This window comes from Phallusia mammillata, chromosome 8 (genome assembly GCF_965637545.1).
Source record: "Phallusia mammillata chromosome 8, kaPhaMamm4.hap1.1, whole genome shotgun sequence".
NCBI classification, from domain to species: domain Eukaryota; kingdom Metazoa; phylum Chordata; class Ascidiacea; order Phlebobranchia; family Ascidiidae; genus Phallusia; species Phallusia mammillata.
In genome coordinates, this window is record NC_137259.1 from 19,728,605 (window position 1) to 19,746,043 (window position 17,439).

General features: G+C 34.0%; 1 protein-coding gene and 1 long non-coding RNA gene across 9 annotated transcripts; both read left to right on the forward strand.

Moving 5' to 3' along the window:
* The first annotated feature begins 1,884 nt into the window (after positions 1–1,884).
* Positions 1,885–14,605, forward strand: LOC145205473 (molybdopterin synthase catalytic subunit-like). 8 transcript variants are annotated; one of them, XM_080078211.1, is made up of 11 exons: positions 1,885–2,045; positions 2,542–2,645; positions 4,752–4,957; positions 6,530–6,683; positions 7,005–7,228; positions 7,555–7,582; positions 9,934–10,139; positions 10,654–10,740; positions 12,831–13,022; positions 14,047–14,199; positions 14,467–14,605. In XM_080078211.1, exons 3-7 carry the CDS (start codon positions 4,942–4,944, stop codon positions 9,980–9,982), a joined length of 471 nt encoding a protein of 156 aa, XP_079934337.1. In that variant the 5' UTR covers positions 1,885–2,045; positions 2,542–2,645; positions 4,752–4,941; the 3' UTR covers positions 9,983–10,139; positions 10,654–10,740; positions 12,831–13,022; positions 14,047–14,199; positions 14,467–14,605. The 8 variants fall into 8 exon arrangements, with proteins under 8 accessions (XP_079934337.1, XP_079934338.1, XP_079934336.1 ...); XM_080078212.1 differs by having other exon boundaries at positions 2,559–2,645; positions 10,637–10,740; XM_080078210.1 differs by having other exon boundaries at positions 2,559–2,645.
* Positions 14,606–15,049: 444 nt separating this feature from the next.
* Positions 15,050–16,970, forward strand: LOC145205478 (uncharacterized). The gene is made up of 2 exons (XR_013853666.1): positions 15,050–15,833; positions 16,076–16,970. It is a non-coding gene; the product is annotated as an uncharacterized LOC145205478 (long non-coding RNA).
* Positions 16,971–17,439: the final 469 nt, after the last annotated feature.

Sequence of the window (17,439 nt, forward strand, 5' to 3'; positions counted from 1 at the left end):
AGTTTTGCGATTAACCGAACGCTCTTGTTTTCGAATGCGACAATTTGTGCGTTAATTGCACAGTTGGAGTTAAAATAGTACTTGGTGTTTTAATTGACCGCAGTTTGTTAAAAATCTTTGTTTGTAAAGTTTTCTAAATCTAATAAATGTGACGTAATAAATGTAGAGTCTTGCAAATATGATTTCAGTGTTTACTTATGACGTAATATTTTTCCAGAAGTTTCCATGTCGAATCATAGCTACTGAAGGCTATGTCCAATTCAAAATTGGGCCAATCAATAGATACGAATATATTTTTTACTTTGAATTGATTTCGCGATGACCTTTTGCCGATTGCAAACTACAAAAAAAATTAACATCCGAAAAAAGTTATTCGCGAAAAAAATTAATTGAATGACTGTGAAAATAAAACCTTGCGCCATCACTTGTTGCTTGACGGTTTGTGATTGCTTTAATTTGCGTTGTGGCAGATAATTTAAACTTAAAAGGCAAAATCATTGGTTAACCCGTTTTATAATGGCATTCGGGCGAGTTTGAGTTTCAAATTAAGTTGGCAGCGCTGTCTTATGACGACTGGATGATGTTGTATTAACTAATTATGTTTTCTGGCTTGCACGATTTGTAAACCTATGTGAAACCAGCCAACAATTGCAATTACGACAATTTTTGAATCGCAGATTGGTCACTTGCTGCTAGAACCATCAGCGATGGCTCATTTTAAAGATATGAGTGTAGATAATATGACATGCAGAATTAAATCAGTTGAATTTTGGCGCCAGTGCACATTGAATATTTTTTCGATTGATTTTGACTTGTTAATTATGAATTTACAATCGTGAATTTGTTATAGGCACCTTGTTGCTAGAACTATCAGCAATGGCTAATTTTAAACTATACAGAACATGACATGCTAATGTGATTGTGGACATTGTTTTTTAGTTTTTTAATCATAAGTTTGTTACAGTCCCTTTGCTGCTAGAATATTCAGCAATGGCTCATTTAATTGATATGACTGTAGAGAATATAACATACAAAATCAAAAGAGCAAAGTTAAATTTTAGCGCTGTCGCATGTATCAGGTGCTGCTTCCGATTTGCTAATAGTACAAGTAATGGCTCATTTTAAAGATATGGGTGTAGAGCAGTGGTTCCCAACATGTGGTACGCATACCACTAGTGGTACATGAAGGTTTTTCAGGTGGTACGCCAGTAGCTTCCGTTTTTTTACAAAAAACAGGTGCGCCCTGAAATGACTTGCGATACACTGGCATATTGTTGTTAATATTTTGACATGACTCCGATTTGCTCGAACATTGTGTTTGGGCTTATTTTAAAGCTGGTGTTTAGGAGAAAACTCTGCATTTTTTTAGGTTAACATGTCATATGTTAGATGAATATTTAATTTCAGTATTATGTCTTTTGTGGTTTTGGTGTAATTGCAATTGTTGGCTGCTTTCATTTAGGTGATTTGTAATGTGTACCTGTTATTTTTCTAAAATGAGCTATGCCCAAGTTGAAAGAGAATCCCTGTTCATTGAGCAACATTTTCAGGCTGCATTTCAGAAACTAAACAAAATACATTCCTAAAGTATTTGCTAAAGAACCATGATTATGATAAACCAAATCACCCAATTCGAGAATTACAAATTCTACTTTTGTGAGTACAAAATTCCCCCTGGTTGAGATTCTTGCTAGGTGGCAAAAAAGAATAGTGGTATTGATGCTTAAATTTAAGGCAGCTGTATAAGCTGTTGAGATTTTGCTTGTGTTAATTTGGGTTTATTATTATTATTGTTTTTGTTTAGTCTTGTAAGGTGTTAAACTTTTCTGTGTTTAACAGGTTTGTTTGGTCACATGATCCAACATGTAATCATCTAGATTGCAAGTGACATCCATCATAAGTCTTCTCTGCAAGCCTATTATAAAAAAGATTGGATTATTTTGCTTCTGTGTTGGGAAATACCCTATCTCTAACGCATTATTGTGCCAAGATGGTGCTGAAAGGCTTTTGAAGCGATTTTTCTACCAACTTGCATCATTCAAAAGGTAAGACTCTTGGCTGAAATTAGCTGCTGCTTTAGTTGTTGGTCTCCGAATGGCACTACACAACCAAATTGTGTCAAATTTGCAATAGTACATGTATTGGTCTAGATTAGTGATGCACTGAAGCTGCATAAAAAGTTTTGGACCGAAACTGAATATTCGGTCGAATCAGGCTAAACCTAAAATCCCCTTTTCTTAGGATGTTTTTAACTGAATCTAGTGTTGTCAAGGCGAGTGAACTTAGTTTTGGCAAACCAAAATCACTTCACAATGCGGAAGCTTTATTTATTGTTCTAGTTTAATGCATAAATCACATGCATGAAAATGTTTAGTTTAGTTTTTATTGGTAAAAAACAATTTTTTAACAAAAAAAAAATTTTAAAAACAAAATTTTAACTAGTTTTGATGTTTCACGGCATTGTGTAAATGTTCATCATGTTAAGCTTCATCATTTTGGTTGTGTTATGCAGATCGTTTATTTTTAAAGAAATTTTTTTAGACAAACCATATTTGTAGATACTGAAGATTTCAGTTACGTTGAGTTCAGTGGAAAAGATGGAAGAACTTGTGCAACAAGCCACGGCACCGGAAGGATTGCCAAAGGTAAAACATAATATTCCTGCCAATGTGCACTTACCACAGTCTTGTAGTTTCAGCTATGTTAAGAATCAAACTCTACTGTACAGATAAGAGTGCATCTAAATTAGACAGAACATGTAATGTAGTATGGACAGTGCAATATCACTGATATCTGTATGTGGTATGAATTAAGTCTGTTGACCAAAATACAGTTTGTGTTAAATCTTGTGTTAAAAATGCATTAAGCAACATAGTCATTCTATAGTTTGTTTTTCAATCTTGCCTAAAAGGCTTGCATTATAACTGTTGTCTGTGCTGATTTTGATGCACAATGCACTATACTGTCTATATTCATGTGACCGCACTGTGTCTTGAAAGCTAACAATACTGTGTTAAAAGGACTGGATATTGTAAAACTTTTTGTTATGTAACTTATTTAGAAACAAAACTGTGCTTTTTATATCTGTGCTAGTTCTCATTTTTTTTTCAAAAACAGCACTTTTGTGTTTCGTAATATGTAACAACATGCCATACAATGCACTGTAACGAAACTTTTGTGTCACCAAATATAGTTAAGTTAGTGAACCGTTCGGAATTTTGCCCAAGCAGATGGTAACCATAATATGAATGTCTTAGCTACTTGGAATATCCTGGTGTGATTGTCAGCTTAAACAAGTAAACCATAACTTTAGTTTTTTTAAATAAGTACATGTTTTATTGACTTACTTTTAATTTTCTAAACTTCCAGGTGACAAATAAAAAAATTTTGGGCAAAAAAAATTTGGGGTGCAAAAAATACATTGTTTTTTATTACCCCATTCCTGTAGTACCGTTTGGGGTAAAAACGAACAACAGGATATCTGAAAAAATATAGAAGCTCGCCAAGTGGAGTATTTTTTGTTTAATAGGTCATAGTTATGACACAACATAGAACAAAGGTCATTGACTCCTAACTTGTAATACAAAATCTGCAATAAAGTTTCTAAAGGTTGTTAGACTTTTTACCATATAAATTTTACTACTGTTGTTTCAACCAGCATAACATTGCCTGAAAACAAAATCTGAGAATGGTTTATGGCTTATTGTTTAGGCACAGAATAAATACATCTTATGAAAAAGAAAGTATTACAAATTTGTTTTTGGGTTAGCTGTGACGGTATTGTTTTTTTTACCCCAACTTCGGCAAATTTTTTTTACCCTATTTGACTATATTTGGCCAAATAAGGCCAAACCTAAAATCCCTATTTCTTATTGATGTTTTTAAACTCGTTTTAGAGGTATAGGTGTAGAGAAGAAAACTTGTAAATGTTAAAGAGCTGCATTAATTATCATGCCATCGTACGTCGAATATTGTTTAGGTGAATATGGCATATTGTTATTAATATTTTGACATGTCTCCGACTTGCTCGAACATTGTGTTTGGGCTTATTTTAAAGCTTGTGTTTAGAAGAAAACTCCGTTTCTGGAGTATGCCTGGCGTTATGACGTTCATATCGATGCATATTAATTTTGAAATATGCATAATATTAACTGAATTTTTTTTGCCAAAGTTTATGCGCTGAAAAGCTTAAGAAGCAGAGAATGTTGTATCAAAATTTTAGTATCGTATCTTTTTTAGTTTAGAGCAATAGCGATTGTTGGCCAGTTTCACTCTGGTATGTTTTTAGGTTAATATGTCAAGTTTCGAACATTGAATTTCAGTATTATATCTTTTGTGGTTTGGGTGTAATTGCAATTGTTGGCTGCTTTCATTTAGGTAATTTGTAATGTGTACCTGTTATTTTTCTAAAATGAGCTATGCCCAAGTTGAAAGAGAATCCCTGTTCATTAAGCAACATTTTTAGGCTGCATTTCAGAAACTAAACAAAATACATTCCTAAAGTATTTGCTAAAGCACCATGATTATGATAAACCGAATCACCCAATTCGAGAATTATAAATTCTACTTTTGTGAATACAAAATTCCCCCTGGTTGAGATTCTTGCTACTTGTCAAAAAAGAATAGTGGTTTTGATGCTTAAATTTAAGGCAGCTGTATAAGTTGTTGAGATTTTGCTTGTGTTAATTTGGGATTATTATTATTGTTTTTGTTTAGTCTTATAAGGTGTTAAACTTTTCTGTGTTTAACAGGTTTGTTTGGTCACATGATCCAACATGTCATCATCTAGATTGCAAGTGACATCCATGACAAGTCTTCTATGCAAGCCTAATATAAAAAAGATTGGATTATTTTGCTTCTATGTTGAGAAATACCCTATCGGTAATGCACCATTGTTGCAAGATGGTGCTGACAGGCTTGTGAAGCGATTTTTCTACCCACATGCATCATTTAAAAGGTAAGACTCTCGGCAGAAATTAGCTGCTGCTTTAGTTGTTGGTCTCCGAATGGCACTACACAACCAAATTGTGTCAAATTTGCAATAGTACATGTATTAGTCCAGATTAGTGATGTACTGAACTCGCCTAAAAAGGTTCGGACCAAAACTGGATATTCGGTCGAATCAGGCCAAACCTAAAATCCCCATTTCTTATGGATGTTTTTAACTGGATGTAGTGTTGTCAATCCGAGTAAACTTAATTTCGACAAACCAAAATCACTTCACAATGCGGAAGCTTTACTAAACTTGTGATATTTTGCAGACAACATTGCTTGTATTTTAGAGATACAACAAATAGCTAATCTATGATGTTTCATATTGGCGAAAATTAAAATTAAGGCTTCAATTCCATGCAATAAAAAAGTGTGTTTTTGTCTTAACTGAAACATTGGAAAACAAAAAATTCGGCCGAAATGTTTCTGCCTACCAAAACTTCGGTACATCACTAGTGTAGATCATTTACTGCCTGCTCAAAGCATTTTCAGTCCCCATTGGTTTTGCATAGGCAATGCCAAAATGTAAATCAACTCCTGTTAGTGTAGCAATGTTTTCAGGCTGTTGGTTTAATTTTTACCATGAACAAAAACATTCTGTGCTGTAATTTGTGTTAGTTGTGGGATGAACCAAATCATTCTAATCTGAGAATATGTAATTTCCACTCGAGTACAAAATTGCCATGCTTGATGCTTGTTACTTGTCAGAATGTGTGTCCAAATTTGCAGTAGCACATGCATTGTTGGAGATTAGTGGTTTACAGCCTTTTCCATATCATAACCCTTTTTTTACTACCAAATGTAATCTGCGACCACCTTTTAAAAATGTCCATATTTGTTTCACAATCACTAGAATAAAATCTTACTTTAGACCAGCGGTCACCAAACTTTTTCACTGACAGCCGGACACACTCAAGTTTTATTCTAATGTTATGCATTCAAATATGCTAGTTTGACATTTAAGTATAACGGTTTGTAAAATGTTAATTGTTAACATGCCATTGTAAAAGAAAATGCCTAAAAAAGTCTTACGCCAGGATGAAAATGACAATAGATAGTTACATTACAACAACTATCAGTCAACGAAGAGTATGTTGACCACATGTCAAATTCTCCCGTGACAGATGTGCTTTTCACCCTCGAAAAACTTGATGTACAAACTTGTGTGAATAAAGTTACACACCAAGCTTGCGGGGCAATTTCAGTTTTTATAAGTAGGGAGAAAGTTTTTTATTATTTTTTTACCATTTTACTTATTTTCTAATACATGTTAACAGCTGTATACAAATACATGTTAACTGCTGTATACAAATACATGTTAACTGCTGTGTACAACGTTAGTTGATGGCTGTATACAAATACATGTTAACATGTATTTATTTGTATCTGTATAATGCTGTGCAATATTAAAATTTGCTTATGTTGCCACACCAATTGCGTCTCCATTTTTGTTTTAACAACTTCCAGTTATGACTTTTGGGTTTGGGTGATTTTTTAAATGTTTCAGCATCAACTTATTGAGATATATATTTCACAGGAACAACTCGTGATTTGATGAATGGTCGACATGTCGTACAACTTGATTACGAGTGCTACCAAAAAATGGCAGAAAAAGAAGTGAAAAAATTTTGCAACCAGACGCAGGAACGATGGCAGGAGATAAAAAACATTGCAGTTCACCACAGACTTGGGTTGGTTACGATACTTGGCATTCCGTATTATAGACCTTTACTGAAAATAATGATTCCATGGGTTATGTTATGCAATTATGGCATAAAAAGTGTAATTAAAACTCTTGCAGATGGTAGATGTTTCATTAAAATCAATTGTCTCTAGGAAAAATTCAATTTAATTTTGCCAAATTACACTTGATGATTGTAGTTATTGTACTTAACAACAACTTGCTGAAGCTTAAGGAGCTTTTTTAGGGGAAATGTGTTAAAGTAAAAATCCTAGGTTTTAAAAGTTGTTTCATTTTAGAAGAAAGATTTAGTTTAAGATTTGATGTTTAGGACTGTCCCAGTTAAAGCGGCGTGTATTGTGATTGCGATTTCCTCACCTCATCGAGTTGATGCACTCGCAGCAACACAGTTTTGTATCGACACATTGAAAGCCACCGTTCCAATTTGGAAGAAGGAGGTGTATAACGATGGCACAACAGAATGGATGGAAAACAAAGAGTGCACCTGGAAGATTTCTAAACGAACTTCACTCTGTTGTCACCTCCAAGCAACATGTACATGAAGTTCATTGTAATTTTGTTTTTGTCAAATAGTGGTTTTTGCATTTCTGATTGCAATTTTTTGCCTAATGGTGCTTTTAATATTTTGATTAAGTTATATGTGGTCAAATAGTTTACAACGTGAACAGGGTTGTGGCTAATAAGGTTCTATTTTGTTTTTGGCAATTTTTTTGCATTGCAAATTTGAAACTTGTTTTCTTTTGTGATTTATTTGTTTCTTCTCCTTTAACAAACAGATTCATCAAACCCCCTCACTAATTTAAAGGTTTAATATTGCAACCAATAAAACTTACTGATGGAAGATGTTAATATTTTAACAGGTTCGGCGAGAGTATTTATTCGCAAGAGGTAAGTTCCCACCGAAAATGTATTGGATTGGTTTGCTTTTGTTGGTAATTTTAGTTATTCTGGCAAAAGGCAAAGTTGAAAACCTCTGGGCCGTTATGTAAATGTAATTGTTTTGTGCAAAACTAAAACTCTCCGTACAGGTTTTAGGGAAAGTGCAAATTTATGTTGGGATAAGCGCGTGGTCGCTTGGATTATAACATAGCAAAATACTGTAAATGCCAACGCTAAGCTACTTCTTCTATCATGCAGATGTTAAAATGAAAAAAAAGTTCTGGGGCGGCGTCCGTCATAACTACTGCTCCTAAAACCGTGTTTGCCATAACTATTGTCCCTGTGTTTATACTTGAGAATGCAGATTAAGATTAATTTAAACATAAAATAAAGGGAATCCATAAAATCACATGTTGTTTGCTAACAACATAATTTATTTTTTAACGTTGTGATTTGTCAAAGTTGTTTGTTTACGAGCGTTTTGGGAAATTTAGTCACGCTCCAATGACCATGACATGAAAGTTTTGCGATTAACCAAACGCTCTTGTTTTCGAATGCGACAATTTGTGCGTTAATTGCACAGTTGGAGTTAAAATAGCACTTGGTGTTTTAATTGACCGCAGTTTGTTAAAAATCTTTGTTTGTAAAGTTTTCTAAATCTAATAAATGTGACGTAATAAATGTAGAGTCTTGCAAATATGATTTCAGTGTTTACTTATGACGTAATATTTTTCCAGAAGTTTCCATGTCGAATCATAGCTACTGAAGGCTATGTCCAATTCAAAATTGGGCCAATCAATAGATACGAATATATTTTTTACTTTGAATTGATTTCGCGATGACCTTTTGCCGATTGCAAACTACAAAAAAAAATTAACATCCGAAAAAAGTTATTCGCGAAAAAAATTAATTGAATGACTGTGAAAATAAAACCTTGCGCCATCACTTGTTGCTTGACGGTTTGTGATTGCTTTAATTTGCGTTGTGGCAGATAATTTAAACTTAAAAGGCAAAATCATTGGTTAACCCGTTTTATAATGGCATTCGGGCGAGTTTGAGTTTCAAATTAAGTTGGCAGCGCTGTCTTATGACGACTGGATGATGTTGTATTAACTAATTATGTTTTCTGGCTTGCACGATTTGTAAACCTATGTGAAACCAGCCAACAATTGCAATTACGACAATTTTTGAATCGCAGATTGGTCACTTGCTGCTAGAACCATCAGCGATGGCTTATTTTAAAGATATGAGTGTAGATAATATGACATGCAGAATTAAATCAGTTGAATTTTGGGGCCAGTGCACATTGAATATTTTTTCGATTGATTTTGACTTGTTAATTATGAATTTACAATCGTGAATTTGTTATAGGCACCTTGTTGCTAGAACATTCAGCAATGGCTAATTTTAAACTATACAGAACATGACATGCTAAAGTGATTGTGGACATTGTTTTTTAGTTTTTTAATCATAAGTTTGTTACAGTCCCTTTGCTGCTAGAATATTCAGCAATGGCTCATTTAATTGATATGACTGTAGAGAATATAACATACAAAATCAAAAGAGCAAAGTTAAATTTTAGCGCTGTCGCATGTATCAGGTGCTGCTTCCGATTTGCTAATAGTACAAGTAATGGCTCATTTTAAAGGTATGGGTGTAGAGCAGTGGTTCCCAACATGTGGTACGCATACCACTAGTGGTACATGAAGGTTTTTCAGGTGGTACGCCAGTAGCTTCCGTTTTTTTACAAAAAACAGGTGCGCCCTGAAATGACTTTCGATGCACTGGCATATTGTTGTTAATATTTTGACATGACTCCGATTTGCTCGAACATTGTGTTTGGGCTGATTTTAAAGCTGGTGTTTAGGAGAAAACTCTGCATTTTTTTAGGTTAACATGTCATATGTTAGATGAATATTTAATTTCAGTATTATGTCTTTTGTGGTTTTGGTGTAATTGCAATTGTTGGCTGCTTTCATTTAGGTGATTTGTAATGTGTACCTGTTATTTTTCTAAAATGAGCTATGCACAAGTTGAAAGAGAATCCCTGTTCAATGAGCAACATTTTCAGGCTGCATTTCAGAAACTAAACAAAATACATTCCTAAAGTATTTGCTAAAGAACCATGATTATGATAAACCAAATCACCCAATTCGAGAATGAAAAATTCTACTTTTGTGAGTACAAAATTCCCCCTGGTTGAGATTCTTGCTAGGTGGCAAAAAAGAATAGTGGTATTGATGCTTAAATTTAAGGCAGCTGTATAAGCTGTTGAGATTTTGCTTGTGTTAATTTGGGTTTATTATTATTATTGTTTTTGTTTAGTCTTGTAAGGTGTTAAACTTTTCTGTGTTTAACAGGTTTGTTTGGTCACATGATCCAACATGTAATCATCTAGATTGCAAGTGACATCCATCATAAGTCTTCTATGCAAGCCTATTATAAAAAAGATTGGATTATTTTGCTTCTGTGTTGGGAAATACCCTATCTCTAACGCATTATTGTGCCAAGATGGTGCTGAAAGGCTTTTGAAGCGATTTTTCTACCAACTTGCATCATTCAAAAGGTAAGACTCTTGGCTGAAATTAGCTGCTGCTTTAGTTGTTGGTCTCCGAATGGCACTACACAACCAAATTGTGTCAAATTTGCAATAGTACATGTATTGGTCTAGATTAGTGATGCACTGAAGCTGCATAAAAAGTTTTGGACCGAAACTGAATATTCGGTCGAATCAGGCTAAACCTAAAATCCCCATTTCTTATGGATGTTTTTAACTGAATCTAGTGTTGTCAAGGCGAGTGAACTTAGTTTTGGCAAACCAAAATCACTTCACAATGCGGAAGCTTTATTTATTGTTCTAGTTTAATGCATAAATCACATGCATGAAAATGTTTAGTTTAGTTTTTATTGGTAAAAAACAATTTTTTAACAAAAACAAAATTTTAAAAACAAAATTTTAACTAGTTTTGATGTTTCACGGCATTGTGTAAATGTTCATCATGTTAAGCTTCATCATTTTGGTTGTGTTATGCAGATCGTTTATTTTTTAAGAAATTTTTTTAGACAAACCATATTTGTAGATACTGAAGATTTCAGTTACGTTGAGTTCAGTGGAAAAGATGGAAGAACTTGTGCAACAAGCCACGGCACCGGAAGGATTGCCAAAGGTAAAACATAATATTCCTGCCAATGTGCAGTTACCACAGTCTTGTAGTTTCAGCTATGTTAAGAATCAAACTCTTCTGTACAGATAAGAGTGCATCTAAATTAGACAGAACATGTAATGTAGTATGGACAGTGCAATATCACTGATATCTGTATGTGGTATGAATTAAGTTTGTTGACCAAAATACAGATTGTGTTAAATCTTGTGTTAAAAATGCATTAAGCAACATAGTCATTCTATAGTTTGTTTTTCAATCTTGCCTAAAAGGCTTGCATTATAACTGTTGTCTGTGCTGATTTTGATGCACAATGCACTATACTGTCTATATTCATGTGACCACACTGTGTCTTGAAAGCTAACAATACTGTGTTAAAAGGACTGGATATTGTAAAACTTTTTGTTATGTAACTTATTTAGAAACAAAACTGTGCTTTTTATATCTGTGCTAGTTCTCATTTTTTTTCAAAAACAGCACTTTTGGGGTTCGTAATATGTAACAACATGCCACACAATGCACTGTAACGAAACTTTTGTGTCACCAAATATAGTTAAGTTAGTGAACCTTTCGGAATTTTGCCCAAGCAGACGGTAACCATAATATGAATGTCTTAGCTACTTGGAATATCCTGGTTTGATTGTCAGCTTAAACAAGTAAACCATAACTTTAGTTTTTTTTAAATAAGTACATGTTTTATTGACTTACTTTTAATTTTCTATACTTCCAGGTGACAAATAAAAAATTTGGGGTGCAAAAAATACATTGTTTTTTATTACCCCATTCCTATAGAACCGTTTGGGGTAAAAACGAACAACAGGATATCTGAAAAAATATAGAAGCTCCCCAAGTGGAGTCTTTTTTGTTTAATCTGCAATAAAGTTTCTAAAGGATGTTAGACTTTTTATCATATAAATTTTACTACTGTTGTTTCAACCAGCATAACATTGCCTGAAAACAAAATCTGAGAATGGTTTATGGCTTATTGTTTAGGCACAGAATAAATACATCTTATGAAAAAGAAAGTATTACAAATTTGTTTTTGAATCACAGTACGCCAGGCCCATTGAAGGCGCCATACCGAATCAGCCGGTCACCAAGCAAATTTGTTTTTGGGTTAGCTGTGACTGTATGTTTTTTTTACCCCAACTTCGGCAATTTTTTTTTACCCTATTTGACTATATTTGGCCGAATCAGGCCAAACCTAAAATCCCTATTTCTTATTGATGTTTTCAAACTCGTTTTAGAGGTATGGGTGTAGGGAAGAAAACTTGTAAATGTTAAAGAGCTGCATTAATTATCAGGCCAGCGCACATCGAATATTGTTTGGGTGAATATGGCATATTGTTATTAATATTTCGACATGTCTCCGACTTGCTCGAACATTGTGTTTGGGCTTATTTTAAAGCTTGTGTTTAGAAGAAAACTCCGTTTCTGGAGTACGCCTGGCGTTATGACGCTCATATCGATGCATATTAATTTTAAAATATGCATAATATTAACTGAAAAATTTTTTTTGCCAAAGTTTATGCGCTGAAAAGCTTAAGAAGCAGAGAATGTTGTGTCAAAATTTTAGTATCATATATTTTTTAGTTTAGAGCAATTAGCGATTGTTTGTCCAGTTTCACTCTGGTATGTTTTTAGGTTAATATGTCATGTTTTGAACATTGAATTTCAGTATTATATCTTTTGTGGTTTGGGTGTAATTGCAATTGTTGGCTGCTTTCATTTAAGTGATTTGTAATGTGTACCTGTTATTTTTCTAAAATGAGCTATGCCCAAGTTGAAAGAGAATCCCTGTTCATTGAGCAACATTTTTAGGCTGCATTTCAGAAACTAAACAAAATACATTCCTAAAGTATTTGCTAAAGAACCATGATTATGATAAACCGAATCACCCCAATTCGAGAATTACAAATTCTACTTTTGTGAGTACAAAATTCCCCCTGGTTGAGATTCTTGCAAGAATAGTGGTATTGATGCTTAAATTTAAGGCAGCTGTATAAGTTGTTGAGATTTTGCTTGTGTTAGTTTGGGATTATTATTATTGTTTTTGTTTAGTCTTATAAGGTGTTAAACTTTTCTGTGTTTAACAGGTTTGTTTGGTCACATGATCCAACATGTCATCATCTAGATTGCAAGTGACATCCATCATGAGTCTTCTATGCAGGATTATTTTGCTTCTATGTTGGGAAATACCCTATCGGTAATGCACCATTGTTCCAAGATGGTGCTGACAGGCTTATGGTGCTGACAGGCTTTTTCTACCAACATGCATCATTCAAAAGGTAAGACTCTCGGCAGAAATTAGCTGCTGCTTTAGTTGTTGGTCTCCGAATGGCACTACACAACCAAATTGTGTCAAATTTGCAATCGTACATGTATTAGTCCAGATTAGTGATGTACTGAACTCGCCTAAAAAGGTTCGGACCAAAACTGGATATTAGGCCGAATCAGACCAAACCTAAAATCCCCATTTCTTATGGATGTTTTTAACTGGATCTAGTGTTGTTGATCCGAGTGAACTTAATTTCGACAAACCAAAAAACTAAATTTGTGATATTTTGCAGACAACATTGCTTGTATTTTAGAGATGCAACAAATAGCTAATCTATGATGTTTCATATTGGCTTAAATGAAAATTAAGGCTTCAATTCCATGCAATAAAAAAGTGTGTTTTTGTCCTAACTGAAACATTGGAAAACGAAAAATTCGGCCGAAATGTTTCTGCCTTCCAAAACTTCGGTACATCACTAGTGTAGATCATTTACTGCCTGCTCAAAGCATTTTCAGTCCCCATTGGTTTTGCATAGGCAATGCCAAAATGTAAATAAATTCCTGTTAGTTCAGCAATGTTTTTAGGCTGTTGGTTTAATTTTTACCATGAACAAAAACATTCTGTGCTGTAATTTGTGTTAGTTGTGTATATAAGTTGATATATAAGTTCTTTAATTCAGATATTTCTTAGGCTAATAAAGTGCTTTTAGTCCAGTTACCAAAGCTGGAGACATCCAGGAGAAAGTTTTTTATGATTTTTTTACCATTTTACTTATTTTCTATTACATGTTAACAGCTGCTGTGTACAACGTTAGTTGATAGCTGTATACAAATGCATGTTAATAGCTGTATACAAATACATGTTAACATGTATTTATTTGTGTCTGTATAATGCTGTGCTATATTAAAATTTGCTTATGTTGCCACACCAATTACGTCTCCATTTTTGTTTTAACAACTTCCAGTTATGACTTTTGGGTTTGGGTGATTTTTTAAATGTTTCAGCATCAACTTATTGAGATATATATTTCACAGGAACAACTCGTGATTTGATGAATGGTCGACATGTCGTACAACTTAATTACGAGTGCTACCAAGAAATGGCAGAAAAAGAAGTGAAAAATTTTGCAACCAGACGCAGGAACGATGGCAGGAGATAAAAAACATTGCAATTCACCACAGACTTGGGTTGGTTACGATATTTGGCATTCCGTATTATAGACCTTTACTGAAAATAATGATTCTATGGGTTATGTTATGCAATTATGGCATAAAAAGTGTAATTAAAACTCTTGCAGATGGTAGATGTTTCATTAAAATCAATTGTCTCTAGGAAAAATTCAATTTAATTTTGCCAAATTACACTTGATGATTGTAGTTATTGTACTTAACAACAACTTGCTGAAGCTTAAGGAGCTTTTAGAAGAAAGATTTAGTTTAAGATTTGATGTTTAGGACTGTCCCAGTTAAAGAGGCGTGTATTGTGATTGCGATTTCCTCACCTCATCGAGTTGATGCACTCGCAGCAACACAGTTTTGTATCGACACATTGAAAGCCACCGTTCCAATTTGGAAGAAGGAGGTGTATAACGATGGCACAACAGAATGGATGGAAAACAAAGAGTGCACCTGGAAGATTTCTAAACGAACTTGACTCTGTTGTCACCTCCAAGCAACATGTACATGAAGTTCATTGTAATTTTGTTTTTGTCAAATAGTGGTTTTTGCGTTTCTGATTGCAATTTTTTGCCTAATGGTGCTTTTAATATTTTGATTAAGTTATACGTGGTCAAATAGTTTACAACGTGAACAGGGTTGTGGCTAATAAGGTTCTATTTTGTTTTTGGCAATTTTTTTGCATTGCAAATTTGAAACTTGTTTACTTTTGTGATTTATTTGTTTCTTCTCCTTTAACAAACAGATTCATAAACCCCCTCACTAATTTAAAGGTTTAATATTGCAACCAATAAAACTTACTGATGGAAGATGTTATTATTTTAACAGGTTCGGCGAGAGTATTTATTCGCAAGAGGTAAGTTCCCACCGAAAATGTATTGGATTGATTTGCTTTTGTTGGTAATTTTAGTTATTCTGGCAAAAGGCAAAGTTGAAAACCTCTGGGTCGTTATGTAAATGTAATTGTTTTGTGCAAAACTAAAACTTTCCGTACAGGTTTTAGGGAAAGTGCAAATTTATGTTGGGATAAGCGCGTGGTCGCTTGGATTATAACATAGCAAAATACTTTAAATGCCAACGCTAAGCTACTTCTTCTATCATGCAGATGTTAAAATGAAAAAAAATTCTGGGGCGGCGTCCGTCATAACTACTGCTCCACCCGATTCGTCAACAAGTGCTCGATTAGAAGCGCTTGTGTTATGAAAAAATCCCCGTTTCTTATCGGGCGGTGTTATAATTTTAGAACATGTGTTATAACACAGCCCGATTTTATCGGCAATGGTAGTGAAGCATTAAATTTATTTTTTATTGAAAAATATTATATTTTCTGTGGAAATAATCGCAGGTGAAATGAGTTTTACATGAAATTGGCAGTTAAATGTGAACTGTTATGACAAAAGCAAACGCATTTTAAGCAGTGAAATAGCAGCAGTACCAGATTCTCCTCGATTGTAAACTGTAAAATACAAAATGGGCCAAGGTTGTTGTATCTAATAGGCATCCATGTTTTGATAACAAATGGAGTAGTGAAAAGTGACAGTTCAGGGTGGGGGAAGCATTTCTAGTGCTTCATGAAGCAAACTAAGGCCTAGCACACTATCAAATGAAGGAATTGGGACATTGGATTTGAAAAGCAATGATACATGGTAAGTGGTTGTCAATTGTCATGATATGCTTGTCATTCTCAACTGTTTCTATTATTTTAGCAGATGGTAATTTGTTATTTTTTTAGGCATGTTTAAAAATATGGTAGCTCATCTCTAGTGTGATCCTGGTTTTGTAAAACATTGGCTTTCATTTCTACTGGCCTAACTCAAGCATTTTTGTGTAAACTCCTACTTGTCAAATTAAATGTTGCCTACACTTTTTCTTTTATTTTTTGTTGCAGTTCAACATCTGGAAAACTGAATAGAAGCAGAAAATAGCAGCAGAATCATTCCAAAGGTAATTCAAGATTGCCTTGGACAACATGGAAGAAAGTAATTGATTGTGGAAGAATGGTGTGGGTGAAATGAGCTCACTGAAGTGTCAGCTAAATCATTGATGGATACAAAATGCTTCTTGCCTCACTTGCAGGGGAACATTTTATTTTAAGATATTCACCACACACTTCAGTTTTACATGAATCGAAATATGTGTTTTTTTTGCCGCTGTACTACCCGAAGGCAGGTTTATTTAACAATTCTTGTGCCCAATTTAAAGCAAACTTGTTATGTTAGATGTGTTCAATGATTTGTTGGTGTTATTTTAATCTCGTACCCAAATTAAGGCAAACTTGTTGTGTTGGTTAGATGTGTTTAAACATTTGTTGGTATTAACGCTGTCTTACCTACATGACATAATCATGGCGTCGTTAAAAAAGCATCTCTTGGGTAAATATTTATACATTTTCACTTTGATGTAGACTCTTTCAGTAAAAGTGATTCATCAGACAGGAATGAAAAACCTTTATTTTCAACCAGTAATCTCTATGATAGCTTGTTTGATACAACCTCATCTTTCACATGGTAGCTGGTTTAATTTTATTTCAGTAACTCGCAACACATTGCATTTTCAGCTGAATGTTGTTTCACCTTTTTTGTTTCTCAGTCTGTTCACTTGATGACCCCTTTTTAGTGTACTCATTGTAAATGCAGGTTTTTGCTTGATAAATCAATCTTCTAATTATTTATCCTCTTCACATTTATTTCTTCTTTCATATAACTGTGGCACCCAATATGAGTATGTTATTGTGTGGAAATTGGGTTCATTTTTTCATTAATAAAATGTTGCCCTTAACTGTGCATTTGTTATTTCATCATTTTAAGTACTAGTATTAACTGGTTTAAAATCACAAAGGCCTTGATGTAAACAAAAACGGTTTTCACAGGTCAGCTCTAAACTACATCTAGTAAACGCGTAAAAAATATCTTTAGAATCTAACCACCACATGATAAATGAGAGGCGTACATCATAAGCGAACGAAGGGCATGACCGCTTTAAAATGATTTTTCGCGCTGACGACCTTTGTAGCATATACAGGCTCCAGATCACAAACGGATTAAGATAAATGAAAACGGTTTTCAAAGGTCAACTCTAAACTACATCTAGTAAACGCATAAAAAATATCTTAAGAATCTAACCACCACATGATAAATGAGAGGCGTACATCATAAGCGAACGAAGGGCATGACCGCTTTAAAATGATTTTTCGCGCTGACGACCTTTGTAGCATATACAGGCTCCAGATCACAAACGGATTAAGATAAATGA

What these genes read in the sequence shown, in the direction of transcription:
- LOC145205473 (XM_080078211.1), top strand. An exon ending in GCAGTTCACCACAGACTTGG is followed by an intron (nt 6,684 to 7,004) that starts GTTGGTTACGAT and finishes TTTGATGTTTAG; the next exon opens with GACTGTCCCAGTTAAAGCGG. An exon ending in TTGTCACCTCCAAGCAACAT is followed by an intron (nt 7,229 to 7,554) that starts GTACATGAAGTT and finishes ATATTTTAACAG; the next exon opens with GTTCGGCGAGAGTATTTATT.